Consider the following 24,644-nt stretch of genomic DNA (forward strand, 5'->3'; position numbering starts at 1 on the left):
CTGGCGTCCACAAATTAACAAGCTAGTTATTTTTAATCCTATTTTTTAAAAGAAGAATGCATTTTGTGTAACAAACACATATACATGTACATCTAGCTCAATTGGGTTCCTAGAACTTTCTCACCATGAAAATACACATGCATACATATAACAGGAGCCACATTAACATTTCAGTGGTCCTATACTGAGTGGCACCACTCAGTACAGTTCTAAGCACTAACTTGGAATTCTGGAGTATGAGCTCTCTGTTGCCATCTTTGGACATGAGAGGAAGTAAGCTCTAGCCCCATCCCATAGTCATCTTTTTTTTTTTTTGGTCCAGTCGAGGGGCCTGAACTCGGGACCTGGGCCCTGTCTTTCAGCTCTTCAGCTCAAGACTAGCACTCTACCACTTGAGCCACAGCGCTACTTCCGGCTTTTGTCTTTTTGCTTATGTGGTGGTCAGGAATGGAACCCACGGCCTCCAGCATGCAAGGCAAGCACTCTACCACTGAGCCATTTGACTAGCCCCGTCTTTCTTTTAAATGGCTTTTACCCTTTTCCCAAGTGAGATTCAAGAATTAAGAGCAGGAGATTCCATATCTTCTTCAATAAGACAGAGGTATTCCTCGCTGAAAAGTAAAACATCATGTTGATTTCACTTAATCGGGCTCCTAGAATTGTCTCAACATAGATTAAATAAATGAATGAATAAATACACAACTATGTATAAATTATTGAGTTAATACAAATTAATGAATTTCTTTGAAAATGACCATAGAAAATTTGTTTTAAAGAACAGTGTATGGACTGGGAATGTGGCTCCGTGGTAGAAGTGCTTGCCTCGATCCAACCTGCTTTCACTTTTATATGTAGCTTTACTTTTAGGTAAGATTTTTTCTGCAGGAAAATGTTTTCTCCTTTAGATATACTGCCATGCTTGAAGGGATGGTATAAAAACATTGGCAGCAAAAAAAAAAGAAACAAAAGCAAAATCCCATAACCATTGCAAGTTTCAGTCCATCTGTGGCACCATCAAGTGGAGATTTCCTGTAACATAGTCCCAAAGTATGAATTCTGCTCTCTGGTGGTCAAGACTGGGGATAGTGGACAAGGGCTCCGCAATCTACTCCATCCTCTGCAACCCAGAAAAGAAACCAAACAGAGGGGATGGGGCCCAAACAGTGACAAATACCAAAACTGATGATGCAGTCATCTTTTCCTCTTCCTCCTCTCTTCTTTCCCTACTTCTCCTCCTCCTCTTCTTCTCCCCTTCAACCTCTTTCTCCCCCCCTCCTCCATCTCCTCCAAGTCTTCTTCTACCAGACCTACTCCTTCACCTCTTCCTCCACCTCTTCCCCCCTTCCTCCTCTACCTCTTCTTCCACTTCTTTCCCCCTTCCTCCTCATGCTCCTCCTCCTTCTTCTCCTTCTAAATATCCACCTCCTCTTACTTCTCCTCCTCCTCATCCTTTTTCTCCTTCTCCTTCACTTCCTGTACCTATTTTTCCTCTTCCTCCTCCTGTTCCAGATCCTCCTCCTCCTCCAGCTTCTCCTCCAGGCCTCCTCCTCCATTTCCACAATCATTACACTATCATTTCCACCTCCTTTTCTTCACTTTTGCGTGCTACAGATGGACCCCTAGGGCATGCTAGAATTTTCAATCACTGAAGACTCTTATATCACTGAGCTACACCCCAAATCCTTTTTTGGATGAAGGATCTAACTTTGAAAACTAAATCCCTCCATCCTCTTGTGTCTGCCTCAATGAAGGGATTCCAGACAGTGAGGACCCTAGCATGATGTAGTGTGTTCCTAAGAAGAAAGAGAGAACAACCTGTAGACAATCAAACTATGATTATCAGCTAAAATGTGGGCAATGCCATAACTACAAATCTCTAGCAAAAAGGCAGTGAGGATTAGGGGTAGGAGAGCCCATATCCCTTCAAGCTTTGTGCAGGGGTAAAGCAGAACTCTGTGGAAGATGGGATTTGTGGTCAGCAACTTCTCTTCCTTGTGGGCTCCCCAAGGGGAACAGGGGGGCCTGGGTAGGGTCGGGGCTTTCGATGGAGAGGGAGAGGTGTCCACTGGCGGCTCAATGTCATCTGTGACGTTCAGGAAGGGCTAGCTATGAAGAGAAGAGGGATAAGCAGGCGAGGTATTCTCTCTGCTGCATGGGTGGAGAGGAGGACCCGGACAGTGTTGCTGAGTGTGAGGCTATACCAGGCATAGCAGAGCCAGATTCTTCTTGGTCACGTGGGGCAGGCATCTAGCGGGACTTCCATGGGAGGCTGGGCGAAGCCACTTCCTTCCTGCTGCTGATTGGCTCAGGGCTTTTGAACAGGAGGAGCTGGCTCAATTTTTCCTGGTCTCGGTTCCGAATTAGATGTAGGCTGGGTAATCTGAGGGCAGGTGACCGCCAAGTCCTCGCTGGGCATCAGGCCATAGCACGCTTCATTCCTGGTTCGTTTCAGAAGTCGCCAGGGTCACAGCAAGTAGGGCTTTCCATATACCTACCTGAAAGCTGAGAAACGGAGTTCCAGGTTTCTCTGCTTGTGTTCAGTAGCTTAAACCAGAGCACCTTTTCATCTTTCTCTTGCACTTGCTGCACTGGCGGAGTGCTGCATTGCAGCGGTCCGGCTTCTTCTCCACCAGGTGCAGGTGACATGTCCATCATGGCAATCGTGGGAATGGATGCAGATGGTCACCACCTTGGGGTGCTGGCACAGGACCTAGGCGAGCTGCTGCTGCCACCTCCCGTAATGAAAAATCTGGCTTGGTTTCTGGGACCCCAGGCACAACCAGATAGGCAGTGATCGAGGGGGGCACAGGGCTAGGGGTGGGCACCTAGTCATGAACCTGATGATCAGAGGACTCAGTGGGCCTGAGGGAGGGGGCCCCGAGGATGCTGGCTGTGGGGCCCAGCTGGCTCTGCCTGGCTCTCAGCAAGCTGCTCCAGAAAAACCCCAGCCTGCCGAGTCTGGACAGCACGGCACTGCACTGCCTGGCTGAGGCTCAGAACATAGCCTTGTTGCCGCCCAGGACCAGGCTTCTGCAAGTTGGTGCCCAGAAGCCGTCTGCATTTGGTGCGCTGGAGCCTCCAAGGGCTGCGTGTTTGGAATCCGGGTGACTGCTGGGACCTTGCAGTGCCCCAGTACCTGTCCAGAGCACTGCTACGTTGCTGCCCATGAGCACGAGCATTGTTCAGCAAGTCCAGAGTCTTGTGGCTGTGGGATCAGAGCTTCCCACGAGGAAACCTCTGCACATATGTGCGGCCAATGCAGACAGGAAGCGCTCTCGGCTCTACTGATCATTGGTCTCCAGGAAGCCAGCAGACATGATGGGGTGCTGGGCACTTGGGATCCTCTGTCTAGCAGTGCTGCTCGAGCCTAGTGCTTGTTCTTTGCACACGTGGGGAACAGTGAGGGGCACAGAGTAAACCTGTGTGCCCCAAGCTGCTGCGTAAAAATCAATTGGAGTGCCCTGAGGCCCATGCACACATCCCATACACCCACAAAACACATAAAATTTAAGGTGCATGCCCATGTGTATCATCAGACTCTTCAGTAAGCTTGCTCGTGCATGTAAGCAAGCCAGTGTGCAGCAGGAATCCCATGTGCACAAACAGACGCATGGGGACTCAGGCTTGAAGGACTCCAGAAGTCCCAGGAGCACCAGGAAGCACGTGTGTAACAGGAGGCACATGCTAAATACAAGGATTACATGCACCGAAGGCCCATGTGCACCAGCAGTTTCACATGCACCAGCAGTCTTTCATGCACTTGGATGGGTACGCACAGACGATTGGCAGGTGCTCCTGGATGTGCACACACACCAGAAGGCTGACGTGTACCAACAGGTGCACCACTGAAAGAAATCACACCAATAGCATGGGTAACCCATGCACAGCAGGAGGACCACGTATGTCAGGAGTCAATGAAAATCAGGTTAAAATCATGGGTTAAATGTTCAAATCGAGGCATTTTGACAAAAGAATTCAATTAAGTTCTATTTATATGTTTAGTTTTTTAAAATAAAATAATGTCAAATGTATTTTTCTAGTTTGGAAATAAATAACCTGAATATTCATGGGTAGATCTAAAGGTACATGAAATTAGAAAATGACAATGACAAAGATACTCAAATAATTATGTGCTCTGTTCAACTTATTAATCCATGAAAAGTTGATAATTTCCCAATAAGAAAATGAAGAGTAATCCTCAGACATTGTCTCCCTAAACAACTCACCAGGGGGTTCCTTCAATTGTTTCTATGATAAGAGTTCCACTTAGAATATTTTCCTCACGTTACAAAATTCACAATAGTATACTTCGGTAAGGTGATCATGTTCATGTGAATATTTTTCATTCCATACAATTCTTTTATCTTTTATATAGCAAAGCATAGACATTTATTTAAAATAGAGTAATTTTTTTTCAAAAATATATGAACAATATTTCATTGATTCTAATAAGATAAAAGAATAGATCAGAGAAATCCAGAAAAATATTTCCATGTTTACTTGGATATTCCTATTGAGTTGATGAGTAAATTTAAAAAGTGTAAAGAGTTTTAAATGTTTAAAACGTTTAAAAGAGTTTAAAATGTTTAAAATGGCGATAGTGATCATCACCTCATATACATTGTTTTTCTTTAATTAGAGAATCAGTGTTCAATCCAAAAAGTATTGATTGTTAGGAAGAAAGAAGTTTATTGAGAACAGTACACTTTTTAGCCATTTTATATAGTTTGTTTATTTTCTTCTTACCCAGGAACATGAGATCCAGATGAAAATTGCATTTCAGTTGCCAGTTGTGAAAGTATTTCATTGTGTTCCTAAATTTTGGGGCTAAGGTATATCCAAACATAATTGTTATGTATGATACAGATACTCATTTTAGGTGCTAGATGATGTCTGAGTTCAGGCACTTTGCTGAGCAAGATATAAACAGGTGTATTGAAGAAACTAAACTAGTACCATGAAACAGTGACTCAAAAATAATTAGAAATAGTTGTAAAGCTTCAAGAAGAAAATTTAAAAATGCCTCTTTAAGACATGTTTTGTTCACTTTGGTTAGAATTGCCAGACTTCAAGTAATAGGATGATAGGATTTAAAGATTTGCACTAGTAAGGATGAAATTATTGAGCAAAATATTCAATGAGTGACCATGACAGATAAAGGTGTCATCATTATTTAAAGGGAGATTTATGCATGAAACAAATTGTTTAGATAGTGATACAGGTGGGCACATTGCAAAAATGAGATTGTCCTACAAGATGTTATATCAGAAAACAAACATTACAACTTTGGCCTCCGGGGTGTGGGGTGGTTGTTTTGGGTGGGGAAGTGAAGGAGGGGATATAAGAAAGGATGATAATGTGAAACAAAGGAGAAAGAAACAATGCTTGATAAGAAATGTACTCATTACCTTTCTCATGTAATAGTAACCCCTCTCTATAGTTTTTCTCAGTTAAAAATATGGAAAACTAAAGGAGCTCTTTATACTAAACTCAATCATCCTAAGAGAATGGATATTGCCATGTTACCAAGAGTTGATTACACAAACAGGGAAATAATCATCAAGCATTGCAATGGTCTAAAGGGGCTACGTTATTGTAGGACTTGTGCTAGAAATGAAACAAATATACTTTCCTTTCAAACTTTTCTTCCATTGAGCATAGTATATACTTATTGGTTTGATTCCATGGAACTCAATGGTGAACATTGAGAGGACACACAGGCATATTTGCAGAAATGTCAACATGATTCTATGCAACCAATTTTCTCATACAGAAATTGAACATTTTATATTTTGATGAAATTTGTTTCTAGATTATGGATTACAGCATTAAATAATTGAAAATTACTCAACAAAATTATGAATCACACACTGTGCATCAGTAGACTTAAGCAGGTCCCTTTACCAGTGTCATGTCATTTACCCAAACTGTAGCACAGTCTTGTAACTTGATTAACAGCAAGAAGTCTGACTTACCAAGTTCTTATGAAAGATTTAATGTATAACTGTGAGGAAAGTGAGGAAATATTTAGACTCACTTTCAGAGATTTCAAATGTACTTCCACAGGGAGAAAACATTTTAATTTGGTACTTAGTTGCTTGGACTTACAGAAAAATACAGGAAATGGAATAAGACACTGAACCTGTGAGAAGCCAAACCGCTGACGTTACAGAAACTAAGAACAAAGTATGGTTTTTATTTATGACAGGGTCGTTAAAAATATAAGATTGTACATGCAAGGAGAGTGAAGATAAACCACACCTTTCTGATGTTTGTCAAAGTAAACCACCAAGCAGAGCAGGAAACCTTACCCTCTCGATAGATAAGGACTAACATCAAGTAGCTGTCTCAACAGCAGAGGTCACGTGCTTACCATGTGCCTTCAAGATGAGGCTGCAGTTATTCTATCATTGATAGAACCATAATTTCTTTGTCATGATAAATCAGTTTATTGAACATCATCCCACCTTATGGCAAGTCAATGCTTCCCCGCAGGTAAAAATGATAAAAGCAAAGGTTGCACAGCATGCTCTGTTTTTTTCCCTTTTAAGCTTTCTGAGAACTCTGCTGTTGTTCAGTAGAATTGAACACTTGGTGGCTTTCCTATCCTTTCTAACACATAAAAAATATCATACTGTTTATATCTATTTGCTTGGGTCTGACCTTCTGTCTGGTTTGAGTGGTACACTAATTGCCAGTGCAGGTTTCATTCTTTTCTTGTGGCAGTTTTCATAAGAACAGGAAATCAAAAATTCATATATTATAAAGTAGACCTAAAATTGTGTGCATACAGGGCAATAGAAGACTTTTCTTCATTATGACACCCCAATTACTTGTTCACCTACTGAAGACGTACTCATGTGAAGAAGGTTTAATCACTAACATATCATTTATCCAATACTTACCATGTTCTTCTACTTGGACTATGAGGCAGCAGCAACTACTTCAGTTCCTTCAAAAGATAGTAATAATAGTGTACAGAGGGGTTAAAATACATGAGTAAGGTAATGAATACATTTCCTATCGAGCATTATCACCTTCTCCTTTGATTTTCCCCTACAATCCCTTGTCACCCCACCTCCTCAATTACTCCACATTCCCAAATTGTAAAGGTGGTTTTCAATATCATGTCTCATACATATTATTGTTACAACTCGTCAACCAGTATCCTATTTCAGCATTTGTTATTTCCCTTCCCTCCACAAATTAGAAAAATGTATAAAAAAGTCACAGGACACTGTCATCAAATAGAGTGAAAATATGGGTTATAATTTGGGGAAGAACATACAAGAAAAATAAATAAATCTCATAGAACAATTTAGAATCATTAAAAATAATAGCAAGAAAGTAGGAACAACTTGTGTCCCTATCTATTCATTTCATTTATCCTCTTCTTGTATAGTCATATATACATAACTTTTGGACCTTTCTGCTTCTCCTCGATTTATACTATTTACTGTAAATGAGGGAAATCATGAGACCCATGTTTCTTTGCGCTGGCTTATTTCACAATATAATTTTTTCCAAGACTTTCCATTTCCTAACAAATGGGGTGATAACATTCCTTCTGATGGAGGCCTTTAATTCATTCTTAACTGCGGATTAGAAGGATAAATATGGGGAAGGTGGGGAACAGTGAATGTTGTGAATTAACGAGTTTTGTCCAGCATTGAATAAAATTAATTTTTTACAAAGTAATTGTCTTCAGAAAGGGAATATTAGATAAGAAATATATTTCACTTTTAGATAGTAAATAGATTGTAGAAACTGTGTCGAATCTTCTAACAAATAGGTAAATATTAGCACGCTTTTCGAGGTATATCTTTGATCACAATACAATGATTAAAAATACAAAAAACCACTTGCTGTTAATGTAATCTCACTTAAATGAATTCTGTGCAAATGAAAGATTATTATTCCTACAATATCTTCAGCGTTTTGTAAATGTGGTTAGTGATTTTAGATCTACATGTCTGATAATTTTCTGTTCCTTCTCCATTAATATCTGGGTTTCCTCTAGAGGAAGCAAAATAAAGTGAATTGGAACACTTCATTGCAAATTTTCTCTTCAGAGATGCTGTGAAATTTCGCCGATGTTGTTTAAATACCTGTGGATAATTTTTAAGTTGCTACTTTGGTATTTTATTAGATAAGAGTAAGAACAGCTGAGCTACATTGGCTAAAACCTATAATCCAAAATACTCAGGATGGTGAGATCTGAGGATAAGTTTCAAAGTCAGCACAGGCAGGAAAGTCCATGAGATATTTTACTCCAAATTACCATCAGAAAATTGAAAGTGGCGAACTTTCTCAAGGGGCAAAGCTCAAGCCTTGAGCTAAAGTATGCAGAGACAAAGCCCACGCTTACAATACAAACTCCAAGACAGACAAAAAAAATAAAGCCAGAAGAGAAGAATTTGCAATATTTCTGTGTAATATTGAAGGACTAAAAAGCACAATGTTTGACAGAAGTGTTTCATATTGCTCCCTGCCATATGTTGATATGACATTTTTGCAGGAAATGTATAGAGAGCTTTGCCAAGTTCCAAATCTATCAATTCAAAATTTTCCATTAAAATCATCTCAATCTCATTACAAAGTTGTTTCCATGTGAGGGAGAATGTGGGATATAAATGGCCTTTTCCTACATATACATTGGTTCTTAATAATGTGTTATATACTATCAAGAGTCTTCCATGAGTGTCTTACTGACAGTAGATATTTACAAATGTACAAAGTAATTTTTGGGAATATTGAGAGACGAACATTGAATTTGGAATCAATGCAAAACTTATAGGATTATTTTGTCTTGCAATGACAGAGACATGAGTTACAGGGAATTGTCAAGGGAGATATAAAAAGAATCAGCTTTTTATGATCTTAGGGGGACTCAAGAATCTTGATTATTTTACACAATGAATAATTGTGCATAATTGAACAATATTCAATCAAACAAAATGTGGGATTGAAGTGCATACAAGCCCAAAGCGAGTCTTTCAGGGACACCTTGGATTTAGCCAAGTGTCCATTATTTAGAATGCCTAGGATATTGGGTGAAGAAAGAAATCCGACGAAAGGACTGTTTCCTAAGTTCTAAATGTAGGTTGACCTCTCAAAATAGGTACCTTTGTCTGGGAATAATATGTTCCATTTCACTAATTAATAATGTAGAATATGATTAAAAATAGAAGAAAAAAATATAAATATATATAATATGATAATATTATATTTATAATATATATTATTATTATAATATATTATATAATTATAATATAAGTAAAATAATATGTGGTTACTAATACAAATTTCCCATTAATTTATGTGTTCCAAAAAGAAGAATGGGTAGGAAAATTTTACAGATTTTTTAAATCACCTAATTTTGCAACATATTTCTCAAGACACAAGATTCTAAATCATGTCAATATTTTTCATGTGTCATCTATTCTGCAGAAGAAATGTGACTTCTTCCCATTGTCTGTGAAAGGGAAAAATAGATTTTTGCAAGAGTATAAACAATCGACATTTATTAGTTTTGGGGGACAATGTGCACTCTTTGAAGATACCATATTTTGTACAGAGAATTTGTGATTTATCAGAGAAGAATTTGTGCATCGTTTGAGAAATTTTTAGCTACATTACTAAAATATTCTGGAAAGATTAATCTGTAAGTTTGGATTGTAATTCAAGATCAGTTTATGAAGCCAAATCTAATGAATATTTGTTTTCGACTTGTGTATAAATTGCCTGTCATATTTATGGACCCCACACAAACCATATTTTAGTTCATTTGGCATTCTTGATCCACAACGTTCTTATGGCCAAAAGGAATAAATTTTCAAGTATATTTTAGGAAACTCTCCCTTGCCAAAAAATATTTATTACTGGTTAGATTTCTATGTAATCAAAAGAATTGAAGTAGTTGACTACAGATGAAGTTTTACTTGGGACAGTCTTGCTTACATATATGATAGGTGTGAAAATGTGAGGTTTCTGCTTTGGAGCATATTTGAGCATCAGGATCTCCTGGTTTGCAATTTCAAATGACTATTTAGATTCCTATATAAATATTTGACCAAAAATTATTTCAACATTAATTTGTCAATATTGGCTTGAAACCTGGTGACCCAGGGATACCTGTGCATTCTTAGGAACCTCAAGAAATCAGAACAATTTTCATGTGTATGTATATGTAATACAAACCCAGTGACTTAAGAATCTACATGTAAACCTATGAGAATTGGGAAGAGTGTATGTATCAATACTATTCTTTCTAAAGCAATATTGTCAAGGTGATGTACAGAGGAATTTGAATTACATACGTAAGCAATGAATGACTACTTTTCTCGTCATATGTTTTTACCCATTGTTCACTTTCCTTGTTTTTTTTTTTTTCACCTAAAATCTCTATCCTCTCCCACCAGGTGTAATGTTTATTACTAACATGTAGTTTTGTTGTGATTGTTCTTGTATGGTTTGCCCATTATCCTTTGTCTCAGATTTTGTTGTTGCCCTTCCCGTACCTAATTCTCATAAACTTACATGGAATACAGTGTGTACCAAAATCAAATACAGTGAAAACATTGTACAAAACATAGGAAAATAAAAGAAGGCAAGTAAAGAGAAATACCTTCACACAGTATATTTTTAAAAATCAAGAAAACCAAATGATTTTTTATTTCAGAGCTTATTTTGTTTAGCCTAATATTCTATGGTCATATGTACATTACTATTAAGCTATTGTGATCCTCTTCTAGGACTAAAATGGACAAATACCAGTTTTTAGAAATAAAGGAAACCATGAAGCCTATGTTTATATGGGTCTGGCCCCCTTTAATTCATGTTATATATTTAACTTTTTCAATCTCGTTACCAATGGCTCTATGTCATTATTTCTAATGGCAAATAGAATTCCATTGTGTTTAAACCGCACATTTTCTGATCCATTAATCTACTCTCAGGCATCTGGAGTGGTTCCTGGTTTTCCCTATGGAATGTACATAAATTTGTCATTCTAAAGGAATGCGGTGGAATGTAAGTATTGACTTTATTCGGCTTCATTTCATTGTCAGAGACATTGAGCATTTCTTCATATGTCCTTTGGCTATTCTCAATTTGCCCTCAGTGAAGTCTCTCTTTAAATATTTAGACTTCTTTTCATTGAGTGCGGTTATTGTTCAGGTTTTTCTTTTAGGGGGGTATTTGACTTGTTGAATTTTGATTATATTTCAGCTCTAAGACTCTTTTGTCTTTCTAGGCTAGTGAAGAACTTCTCCCAGTCTTTGGCTGTGTATTTAACTATTACTTATGTCCTTTGCTATAAAGAACCTGTGCAGGTTCAAGCAATATAGTTGGTCCAACGTTTCTTTGACTTGATGTATTTGTGCAACTCTAATGAGAAAGTTTCAAAATGTTCTATGAGACCTAGTATTTCTCTATTTCTTCCATTCTCAGTATTTTGTTTAACATCACGGTCTGATTCATTAGGAAATTGGTTTGACACAGTGATGTATAATCTAACTTTAAGCATCTATAGGAAGTTAACGAGTATTACAACACTATTTATTGAATATTGCTTTTCCATTTTACTGCGTTTACCATGCTTCTATTTAATCTTACCTAATGAAGAGTCATAATGTTTTCTTTAGAAGTGGCATTTAAAATATAGGCACCCTATGTTCTTTTTTATTTTTTTGCCTTAATTGGTATATGTCCAGTTTCAGCCAGAGAGGATTGCAAGAGCTTAATTGCTATGTATATATGAACAAAAGATTAGGGTAAGGAAAATCAACTTCAAGAAACATGAGGTTTATAATGGTTGGTGACTTACTTTAAAAAAAAAAAAAAAACTATGAAAAACACTTCCTTTTTCCTTGCTATTTTTCCTTTATTTTTCATAGTGTTTCTCCATTCTTGTCACTATATTTGATTTCATAGCCTGTGGACTGTAAACTTTAATCTGAATCGGGCAAAGAACAGGAATCAAAAACATTTGAGATAGAGGACAATGGGTGAACCAGTGCCATAAAATTCCTCACAAGACAATATGTTGGAAATGGCATTTACAACAGGGGCAGCAGGAGTTTTGAAGCAGAATAAAGTGTAAGAAAAATGGGGGATAAGGTAACATGTAACAAGAAAACTATTCACTGTGTCACATACATACTTATAATAACTCTGTACATAACACTGACCGTTAGTTTAATGAAAAAGAAGAGTATTGATACATACATTTATTTTAATTTTCATAAGTTTACACACGGATTTGTATGTAGATTGGTTTTCAGTCTATACACAGACATGTGTTGATAAATCTGTTCTCTTCATATCCCTACTGGAAAAGGCTCAGGTTTCCCTGAGTCTAAAAGTTCCAAGCTATCCTTCACAAATTAATGATGAATTCATTCCTGCTCACAATTTCTGAAAGAAAACTAAGAAATATTTGCAAATATACACTAGGTGCAGAAAAAAGCCCATAATCAAAAAGTCTCCCATTTCAACACCAATAATAAATATGAGCCACATTTTCACCTCTTTAAATTCCTCATCTGTATGCAAAAGATTCAACTCTATTCATAGCATAGGAGTCCTACCAACCATTTTCACAAAGTGGATCTTCCTAAAATATGCTTCAAAAATTATTCCCTTTTGCATCAGGAATGTTTTGGGCTACAGTGCCAAATCAACTATAAATATGTGGGGGCATATATATGTGGGGCAAATTACACACAAATTGAATATGAAGATAGTCATTGAAGATGGTTCCAAAAAAGTGCTTTTGATACTCTACAGATAACAGTCCACTCTTTCTTGGAACATTTTAGAATCCTCTTGCCCTAAAAATATAGCATTTTTAGCACACAATCATGCTATCCTCACAAATTGCAATTTGCCCCCTCAACAGAATAAGATTTTCATGTTATTTTGTGTATACATACATTATCCTGGTTTTTTCTGCCACATGTTTGGGAAAGAACTCCTAGAATCTTGTTTAGATGAGATTGTACATGGAAATCATTGAGATGCATGAGAAGCTTGTATAGTAAGAAATATACTTCAGAATTTGGTTGAAAAATCCCTGTGAAATTTTAATGGCTTTTCTATATGGGAATATATAATTGGTGTAAGATTTGTATAAGAGGTCTAATATCATTACAGTTTTGTTATGTATTTATTGGGCTCTGCAATTATATCAATATATGAAATGGAAGATGATATTCACAGGCAAACTGAAGGAGAATAAATAATGAAGTATGATTTGTTCTCTATTGGGAAACAAATGTACATTATTGAATTGAATATTGAAGTTTCTATATTCCAACCTTGCCACGTCTATGTGGATAGTGACATGGTGATTTCCAATGAGGACATAAACACCCGGCTTTGCTTCTGAATTCAAGGTAAATGTGAATAGGGTTTGAAAAGGTAGTAGAAATTAAAACGAATTCACTTGGTTGAGTGAGCATCAACAATATATTAATGAATGTAAGATGTAGATGAAACAATGAGAAATAATTTGATCTCATGGCTTGTTCATAGAATGATTCCTGCAAAGAAATAGAAAAAATATTATTTTACTTTCTATGGAAAACACTAGAATATTTATTTCTGTATTCTGCATATGAACAAGAACTAAACTAGCAGTTTGACAGATATTCAAAAACTAATGAGAGCATATCATCAGTTATTTCCAAAAAATTTCATGCTTACTTCCACTTCTCTTCCCATTTATATTTGATCATTGTATACAAACCTAACAAATAATGACACTTGGACACTCTCTGCCTCAACACATTCAAACTTCATTGAACATTTGAAGTGTGAACCTACTCAATCTATTAATTCAGCGATTATTTTACAATTCTTCAAAATTTACTCTAATATCACCCATTCAGGCTCAGCCAGGCCTTGACACAGTTTCTGACTAGTTCCTTTGCAATATATTCATGGATGTATCATGCATCCAGGAAAATAGGAAGAAATACTTCACGTGGTTGTACAGAAAAGAAAATCCAGAGTGGTTTTACTATATAATGTTATTGCAATGAACTTAAGCCAACACTCCATTTCAATATTTTTGAATGGATGCATAAAAAGAAATCACAAGGAGTGATTGTTTTATGAGATATATCCTACCAATGGATACATGCTTTTTGGACGCAAGTAAAATATGAAGGGATCCCATGCAAATACCTTCAGTACAATTACAAGAAATATTCCATGGTTCAAACATATAAACGACTTTTCCATTTTTATTTGTGTACAAAACAATTTCTATTGTGAAGTCATAAGTACATTGTGATGTTATATCAGCTAAATATATTCAGCAGTTCAGAAAAATAGTTAACCTTTAAGACACATATGCATGTCACCTCTCAGTAATATTGGACTCTCAGAAAAATGGACTTTGAAATGAACATAGAAAATTTCCATTAACTTAGGGTAACATTCCGACATTAACACTGCTTTCTCAAATATGTATGGTTATGAGAATTATATGCCAGAGACATACTAACAGTTGGAAAATATCACTTGGATCAAGCACAGGGTAAGAAGCTTGAATATCAATGGACCAAGCAAAGATTCAATACTCATTGACAAAAAAGACCCATGAAAAAATCCATGATAACTTGTAATTAAGTAAAATCAAAAACTGAAGGCAGAAAAAATACCCTCACTTTTCAATTCCAAGAAAACAAAATAATGTGTGCAGCATCTACTTATGGGTATTGAAAGAGAGTAGGAAAAAATGTACACCATTTCAGTTTGTACACACACATCACACAATTTCCACCCATAAATGGACAGGTAACAGACATATCTGATCACAAACACAGCACACACACACACACACACACACACAAACACCTACACACACACATATATATAATAACAAAGCTAGAGTTGGATAAATCTTGAAGAGATACATCAACAAGTAGCATGGTGTTCTACACTCACAGATTCTAGAATTTACAGGTTCTTTAGTATTATCTACATTTTAGATGCTAGAAAAATTATGATTCCATAAGCAAGACATATTAGCATAAAGGAACAGAATTAGTAATCCCAGTAGAACATTTTAAGTGTTCTACGAACCAATGAAGTAAGTAAATACCACTGTCTCATCAAACATTACTCTCTGAAATTCAGAGGGTAAATAAATGATATTATACATAGGGAATGAATAAAATCTAACTTGCTCCAAAGGAAAAAATTCAGAGTTTTTGGAAATACCAGTGAGTATGGGGCATTGTTGATGAATATGGCATTACATTCCTATCTTTGGTTAATGTTCTTGCTAGTCATTGGGCTTGAACTTTAGGCTTGGGCAAGGTCCCTGAGCTCCTTAGAGCTCTACTGTTCTACCACTTGAGCTACAGAGACACTTCCAGTTTTGAGGTGGTAAATTGGTGATGAGAGTGTGACAAATATTCCTGAGATCTGATCCTCAGATCTCAGCCTACTACAGGTCCCTAAGCAACCTGTACCAGGCTGTTTTTCTCTGTTATCCAGAGTGTGCTGATGATTTTTGAGCTTGTCTGTTCCCAACATTTATGCACACTAATTGTCTACGAGTAACCATAGTTTTCCTTAAGTAGAATACATTCTATAGTATGCAATTTTGAGGGGATTAATTGCCAGCAATGAATCTGCAAAATATCTTTCATTAATCTATAGTTATATCCTTACGGGTCAAACATGTGAGATGCTAGAATTAACATTATCACCTGGCCTGCCTCAAGAATGGTTTGCTACCCCAAAAATTGTTTTCCACGACATTTTCATTTTCCTCTGCGTGACAGAGGATGAGAAACTCCTTAACCCCAAGAATAAATGTATTGGGTTGATCAAATACTAATTGATCTGTTCAGTTTGTAAACAGGATTTTTAGTCTCTGCTATAATCTTTATGAATTAGCAAATTGTCATCAGATGCAAGGGTGAATTTATCTATTACTATTATTCCTACTCAGCACTTTTTTCACTATATAAATTGCCAATGCATCCTTCACCTAATATTGTAATATGTTTGACATACAACAGATATTTGAATACAAATAATTAGTATTCTTACTACCATTTCACAGGAAGAATATATGAGGCCTGACTGTGAGGACAGGCTCACATAAATTCACCTTGGTCTTATGTTGAATAAGCTTTTCGGGCAGAGGTCCAATCATGGGGCCTGAATTCTGGGCCTGGACGATGTCCCTCAACTCTTCCGCCTAAGGCTAGCACTCTACCACTTGAGCCACAGCACCACTTCTTGCTTTTTTCCCTTTTGCTTATGTGGTGCTGGGGAATCAAACCAGGCCTCATGCATGCAAGGCAAGCTCTCTACCACTGAGCCACTTTCCCAGACATTTTTTTTTTCTAGACTGCTCAGAGATGAAAATTCTTAACATTATCAATACATCTAGAATATATTGTCTCACAAAAAGGAAGAGGTCTCATATTGGCAAGCAAGACAAATGACATTATTCCAAATTAAATAAATGCTTATGAAGAATTCCAAGAAAACCCAATTACTGTTCACTTTTTCCTCTATTTGCCATCTTACCATGTCAGAGAGACTTGATGTGTTCAAATTCCATAAAATCAAGGATATAACCTATTTTGTGACTCTAGAAGGACAAGTTCATTCTAGTAATTAAAATTCTTTAAGCAATCGCGTAAATACTCACTCAGATAGCATAACTTTTGTAGTTACACCTCTAATTTTGAATTTCCAATCTATACCATATCTAATGTGTATTTATACTTTAAACAGCAATGTGAAATTTGAAATCCATGTATGTATTGCTGTAAAAAATAGCTCTAAATACAATTTATTAATATGAATATTTGTAAAGTGAAAATTGTAAATCATCTCAAGAATCCCTCAAATATCTTATACTAATTTATGGAGAAAATTTAAATCAAATAGCCATTCCTATAATGTTCATTAATAAATTTCAGAAGGAAGACATAGTAACCCACCCATAAGTCTGTAATTTTATCAATTACCAATTGAAGATACTGCCATTTACACTATCATAATTAATGTGATGAGTGAATCCTGAAAACATGAAAATGGTTATAAAAAGATTGGCCCAACATAATACTGCTATCTATGGCTTCCCTGATTTAAAATTATTATAAGAGAATGAGAAGAATATTCAGATAAGGTAATCTGATTTGAAGTATTTGGGTGATTGCATTTGTATCAGTCCTAGTGAAACTGTATTTGATTTTGCCACCTATCACAGGTTCACCAGTTCAGAGAGCAATCCAAAACTTCCTTTGTAGTGAGAAAAATATATGGTTTTATAGAAGAGCTAGTTTTTTATTCATTTATCCTATTTCTTTACTTTGAATTTTAAAAGACAATAGTACATCAGAAGAAAACCATTTTCTTTACCTGTTGTTGCCAGATGATTTGATTGTGCCCCAAACAAAACTTGGGCTAGGATCTTCCAAGGATTCTGCGAAAGGGAGAATTACATACTTGACTGAGGTGCTAGAATAGATTGGCTCTAACATTATACATTGATAAAGAAGAACAACAAGGTTGTTGTCCCTAAGAGACTCCCAAGAAACTTTTAGCTGGATAATAAAGATTGAAATGTATGAATTCTTACCCATGTGCAACAACATATCATTTAAATGTTTGACATGGTTTTTAATCAGTTAAGACTGCATATTTTCATATATGTTATTGATATTAGCATACAAGACAATCAAAATTGAACAAAGAATTTTTAATTTCACTACTAAGGGAAGAAATGATACAACAGTACAAAGTAAGTTGAGAGTAAATAATGAAAAATGCAGGAAGTTCAACAAGCTTTTTACCTTTATCCCAGTCTTCCTCAGAGGACACACATTTCCATGTACTTTCAGAACTCTTGGATTGTTTCTCATTCCATATGATGTTATCTACAAACAAAGAGAAATCTAGCATCACAATAGGATGCAGGTGTAAAGGGCCTACACTGATTTGGATTGTATTTTAATTATCAAGCTTACCTACATCATCTTCAAGGGAAGTTTTGTCCATACAAGTTGCAATATGTTCAGTGAGTTGATCTCGTGGAACCAGGTGACGAGCATTAAAGGGACAAGTAGCCAATTTGGCAGCAATGTCAGGATGATTCTGTATAACAAAAGTTCAAATATGAAGAAACATTTTCAAATTTTCACTTTTCAGATTACTTTGTTCAGGATATCTACCATAGGCTTGACACCATGGTATAGGTACTGTGCTAGTACATTCTTTTTTTAATACATATTTTTTATTGTAAAGATACTGTACAGAGGGATTACAGCTATATGAGTAATGTAATGAGTACATTTCCTATGGAGCATTGTTACTCCCTCCTCTTTTTTTCCCCTAAGATCTCTTTCCTCCTCATCTCCTCAACTCCTCTCCTCTACCCCTCACCCACACAGCTCAAGTTGTAAAGTTCATTTTCAACATAGTGGCTTGTATATTTCATTGTTACAATGGGTCAACCTGTATCCCAAACAGTATGGAGTTTCATCAAATGACTCCACATTGAGCTTCTCTATGATCAAACAATCCCTCTTTTGCTCATTTACCCAAATGAATACAAGACCATACTAAAAATACCACCATTATATGGAACCAACCCAGAAGCCCCCCAGTAGATGAGTAGATTAAGTAAATATGGTAAATACATGCAAAATGGAATTCTATGACTCTATCAGAAAGAATGATATTGCTCAATTTGTTGGAAATGAAAAGACTCAGAAAATTTACATTAATTGAAGTAAGCCAGGCTCAAAGAAACATAGGTCCATTGTTTCCCTTATTTGGAAAAAACTAGTGTACATTTAGGATAAGCAGAAATGTTCAAAAGTGATGTACAGAGGCTTATAAAAAATGAACTCTGCAATTAAAGAGAGGGTTAAGGCAGGGGTAGAGTATAGTTGAGAGGTTGGATTGAAGGCATGGTAGGGGAAAACTAAAGGAGGAAGCAAAAGTGTTTGATGCCTCCATCAAAAAGAAGTACATTGCGCCATTTGTTAGGAAATGGAAAGACTTGGAAAAAATATTAAGTGAAGTAATCCAGGCCCAAATAAACTTAGGCCCCATAGTTTCCTCAATTTGCAATAATTAGTATATATCTGCGATAAGCAGCAAAAATCAGATAAGATGGTGTTAAGTGAAATGGACCCAAGGTTAGGGACAGAGGTTTTTAATTTCCCTCCTTGGTATTGTTTCTAACCTATTTAAAAGAGACCATGTGCTATTTTTTGTTGTTTTTTTTGTCCCTCCCCCATGTTATAATCCCTGTGTTCACTGTATTGAATGTTGGTTTAATTGCAGTAGGGTTAGAAAAATAACAAAATGTTTATATAACTTGACCCATTGCCACAATCAGATGTACAGGACGTTATTTTGAAATGCAAACTTTACAATTTTGGCAGAGGTGGAGATGGGACTGAGAGGATGTAGTTGACGAGTTGGGAGGGAGAGGATAGTAGCAGAAAAATAAAGGAGGAGGAAACAATTTTGGATAAGAAATGCACTCATTAATTGTAACCCCTATGTACAGTATTTTCACAGAAAAAATTTATTTAAAATATGCTATGTCAAAAATAAACTTTATCATTTAAGCAGGGTGGGAGGGGGGTAAATTTATTTCTGGAGATGGGGGAAGGGATGGCAGTGGAAACTCAACGGAGGAGGCAACAATGTTTGATAAGAAAAATACTCATTATATTCCTCCTGTAACTGTAACCACTCTGTAAAGTATTTTCACAATAAAAACTTACTTAAAAAAAGATGATAAATCAAATAAGATAGGTATACAAGTGGTTTTTTTTCCCCTCTTGGTATTGTTTTTAACATATTTTTAATGAACTATTTGATTTTTTTCCCTTTGGTGTGTTCCTCCCCATGGTAGAACACCTGTTTTCACTGTATTTGATTCTAGTGCACTGCTTTGTGTATATATTGATCTAATTTGGGGAGAGGAAGGCAAAAAAATAACTAGTGCATCCGTTTGCAAAGGGCTAGACTTCTACAATGTTCATAGAACTTCTTCTATTCTCATTTGATAGGGGAGATAAGAAGGTTTATGACTCTCCTGCATGGGCTGGCATTAAAAAAATGATACAGTGATATCAAACTCTCAGGTTGATATTATATCTTTAATGAGGAAATAGGGCCAAGACACCCATAAATTCTATATGGAAATTTAGAAATGCACATAAGTGTTCAATTTTGTCCTATGTTTACTAAAATATGGGTTATTTATATAAAATTTACAAATGCATAGGGTGATTGAAAACATATTTGAAAATATCCAAAATGGAGGGTCATCACATGTGTATTCTTTACAAATGTAATTTTCTACCCACAGTTCAGTGAACCTTCAAATATTGTGTTATTTTTGATGAAAATAAGAGCAAGTTTGTAATAAATAACTTCAATATAGAAAATAGACACAATGCATCTCCCATTTTATGTTTATAAACATGGCATGAAAAGTCAAGTACTCAAACTGAATTCTAGACCATAAAATACAGCGGTTGTTTTAAGAAAATAATTTAAGAATAACTTAATTTACATTTTGTACATTAGGCAATGGGGAGGAAAACGAAACCACCTCTAATATTTGTGAGGTATGTAAAGTTCTCTGTATGTTATTTTCACAATAAAAAGACAGAAAAAAAGAAATATGGCGCACAGAGTTAGAGATATTTACCAACACAAAACATTTTGCCTTTGTTCTGCTTTGAATAGAGATCTAGAAATATGTCTCTAGAAATAAATTGGATTAGGATTGTCTTACTTTCCATTACATGCTGCAGAGATTTCAGAAGAAATACAAAAATCTCACTATGGTATTTATGCCTACATTCTCTCACATTTTCACATATATTTCCTACAATTTATTATAAAAACAATACTCCAATTTATCCATGAACTAAAGAAATTATGTAATATCAACATGTTCCAGTGAAACATTACCTCTTTGCATTTCACAAGATGGTATGGGAACCTGCATGATCTGATTTTGTGATTTTTATCATAGGGACACTGCAACAACCTCTCAGGATCCACAGATTCCTCTGAAAGAGAGCAAATACTTTGGGAAAATCAATATATTGGGGAACATACAAGTCTTCAATGTTGCTTCCATTATTAACTATACCTTAACTCAGGAATCCTAATTTGGGGCATATAGATTTAAAATATGACAAAGAGTATTACTCTGGAATTTAACTTCTGATGTATTCTCAGTTCCTATTAATTAGTTCTTAATTTTTATTATGAAAAGTATTTATTCTAGTTGAAAAAATATTAATTTGAGGCAAATGGAGCTCTTAGCATGTTTTATCTTCTGAAAGCAAACATCCATTGAGCGCCCTTGATTTAATTACTTTCTTACATTTCAATCTAGAATGTGCCCATAATTTATATTCTCTTTCACCTTTCAATCTAGAACATCAAAAGTCAAAGTTATAATTATCAAAATGTCTAAAGTTTCAGATTCATATCATGACGAATCCTACTATCCTATTCTCTCAGTTCCTGTCAATATACTTTCTGTGATTCCAAACAAGAAAAAAAAATAGCATGAACTAGACCATTTAAAATAATTTTCCAAAACAAATGCTTAAACATGTTTACCTTTTTCCATTGTGACAGACAGATATATATAAGCAATTCCTGCGGATAAAAAAAAAAATTCTCTGAGAGAAAACAAGACTAAATACTCCAAAACCACATGTCTTAAATGTTGTGATTTTGCCGTTGATATGAAAAACAACTGGGTAGAACCTATTCATCTCTAATACTTTTTTTTGCTAGACACACTTGTATTGAAGTATATTGATAACTGTTTACTTCACAAATTATGGTCACTTATAATAAGCTATAGAAATGTATAACCTTTGAACTCAAAATTAATTTCATATTTTTCATACATTTTTCTTCAACATACAAAAACAGAGGATAATGCATCATGACAACTTTTACGCGAATGGGGAAAAGGTTTTCTAAGTTATTGGTGTTTGAATTAACAAATTCCAAATTCCATTTTACAACCATCTAATACCTATTGAAAATAGGCACTTGTCTGAAGGAGGATTTTCCTTTTTCATAGATATATCATGATTCCTATTCAGATTATAAGATCAGTATGGAGTATTATTCAGGTAACTGATTCTTAGAGAATGTATGCATCACAAAGCAAAGGAATAATTGAGACTAGTAAGAGTCAAAGTTTGAGATGGGTGCTGTCATTCAATAGGTAGTAAATTTTAGTAGTACAGTGTCTAGTGGCCATGAAGCAGAGCCAGAAGACATTACACTATGACTAACTCACATAAAAGTGACAGTAATAAAAGTAAATTTTAAATACCCCAAAATGGAAACATGTGTTTTCTTAAGTCTAAGGAAGTAAAGAATTTTCATTATTTTACCAATGAAATAATACTGCCTAGTTGGAGAAAACTATAAGAACTACATTTGGGATGTCTGCGAGAAATGTATCAGTCACATACAAAAAGATGATTTACATGTCTATGTCGTAGAAGTCGGAAAAGAAATCTAGGGACTGTTACCTGTCTCCTTCAGTTAACTGGATTCACCAAACCAGTCAGGATGTCCTCCTCCCCAGGTCAGACGATGTCCCACTAGTAGGTTTTCCACAGCAACAGCTACTTCTCTATAATGACTTCTCTACATGGGGCCAACGCTATTGTGATGTAGTTCCTCAATTTCACTTCCGTTTTACCAACTGATGGAATTCAGCCATACTTCCGCATATGACAACGCAAGTGCTGACTTCCGGCTTGAACCCGGAAGACAATGTCCCATTTCTTTTTGGTATGAATTGTTGTACTCCAATTCAGTATAATAGAAATGTGTGAGTATTCAGTAGAGCACTAATGTGAACGGATATGTCGCAATTTTTATCTACACACCAACTACTGGTTCTGTATAAATTGTCCTGCCCACACATCTGTAAACTTACTATGGCTTATATAGCCACAATAAGTCATTCTTTATGTATTATTCTTTCCTTGTATAGTTTTTTTACAAATCAATATTTTTATTAGGAGATAGTTTCACAAAAAGACTCTTAGAGAAATTAATCACCTTCTGCCAAAAACGTTCCTTAGCCTTCCTTGTAGATAACATGGATCTTTGTACACATTTCTTTTAGTTCACGTTTTTGGTTAAAATTAATTCAAAGTAACACTGATGTTTTCTTGGATTTCACAAAGCAAATAGTCACAAATATTAAATGAAAACAGCAAGAGAAAAACAAGTTCCCAGATGAATTTCTTCATTTATATACCATATATTTACTTACAAAAATATTAATGTTACTAAATACTATACAATAAACTATAAAAGCTATACAAAAATCCTTGTGAATGTATGGCTTTAGGAATGCCTTTGCATTATTTAATCACCAATAACATAAACTACATGCAAATTTCCTGCACTATAACTTTCAATTACAGAATTTGCAACTCAAGAATCTATTGACAGGTTTATGTAGAAAAACATAAATTCATTTAGATTTTAATAAAATAGGAAGTTATTATGCCAGGTTTTGGAAAGGTGTATTGAAGCGTTTCGGATATATAAAAGGTGGTACAACATATAGGTCACATATTATGTAGATTTTTTATCATCAATTTTCATAAACACCAAGTCATTTTATTTAAAAATATGCCAAAGAGTTTTTGTTATACCCTAAGGAAACTTTGAGCATTTTGTATATCGTACTGGCAAGGATCTTCATTAACAAGTAGACAATTGGTGCCAGGGGCTTACAACTCTAATCCTTGATTTGTATTGCAGTCCATAATGCAGGAAAACCCAGTGATTCAACTCCAATTGCTTAGAAAACCCAAGAGTGCACTATCCTAAAATAAGTATGTATAGGAACAAACTAGCGTAAATTAAACTATTTGATGATATAATAATGAGGCCAGGATGTTTTTGGTCTATAAATTTGTCTGTTTTGAATAGCTGTTTTTTTTTTTCTTTTGGGTCCGGTCGTGAGGCCTGAACTCTGGGTCTGGGCGGTGTCCCTCAGCTCTTCAGCTCAAGGCTAGCGCTCTACCACTTGAGCCACAGCGCCACTTCCGGCTTTATTCTTTTTGCTTATGTGGTGCTGAGGAATCGAACCCAGGGCCTCGAGCATGCAATGCAAGCGCTCTACCACTGAGCCACCTTCCCAGCCCCTTGAATAGCTGTTTAATGATTCTGAGGAACTGAAACATTTCAGTATTTCTATCGGTAGAAAAAATATAAAAAATGGTTTAAGATAATTGAAACAAGGACAGACACTGGTGGCTCATGCCTGTAATCCTAGCTATTCAGGAGGCTGAGATCTGAGGATGACGGTTCAAGGCAAACCTGGGCAGGAAAGTCCGTGAGAAACTTATCTCCAATAAAGCATTAGAAAACTAGACGTGGTACAGTGGTTCCAGTGGTAGAGTGCTTGCCTTGAGCTGAGGAGCTCAAGGACAGCGCCCAAGGAAATACTTCAAGCCCCATGACCGACCAAAAAAAAAAAAAAAAAGATAATTGAAACTAACCAACATGGGAGAGAAAAATAAAAGACCATGATTTGTCATTAAATGGAGGATCTGGAAACATCTCTAATTAAA

General features: G+C 35.8%; 1 protein-coding gene across 1 annotated transcript; it reads right to left on the reverse strand.

The window, feature by feature from the left end:
• Positions 1-3,697: 3,697 nt before the first annotated feature.
• LOC122127996 (gametocyte-specific factor 1-like) lies at positions 3,698-21,652 on the reverse strand. Its single transcript, XM_042702300.1, has 6 exons — positions 21,643-21,652; positions 20,980-21,080; positions 18,006-18,132; positions 17,426-17,461; positions 17,004-17,055; positions 3,698-3,845 (listed from the first exon to the last, which is right to left on the reverse strand). Exons 1-6 carry the CDS (start codon positions 21,650-21,652, stop codon positions 3,698-3,700), a joined length of 474 nt encoding a protein of 157 aa, XP_042558234.1.
• Between the last annotated feature and the right edge of the window lie 2,992 nt (positions 21,653-24,644).

Source organism: Dipodomys spectabilis, unplaced genomic scaffold (assembly GCF_019054845.1).
Source record: "Dipodomys spectabilis isolate Male_0828 unplaced genomic scaffold, ASM1905484v1 ptg000319l, whole genome shotgun sequence".
NCBI lineage: Eukaryota > Metazoa > Chordata > Mammalia > Rodentia > Heteromyidae > Dipodomys > Dipodomys spectabilis.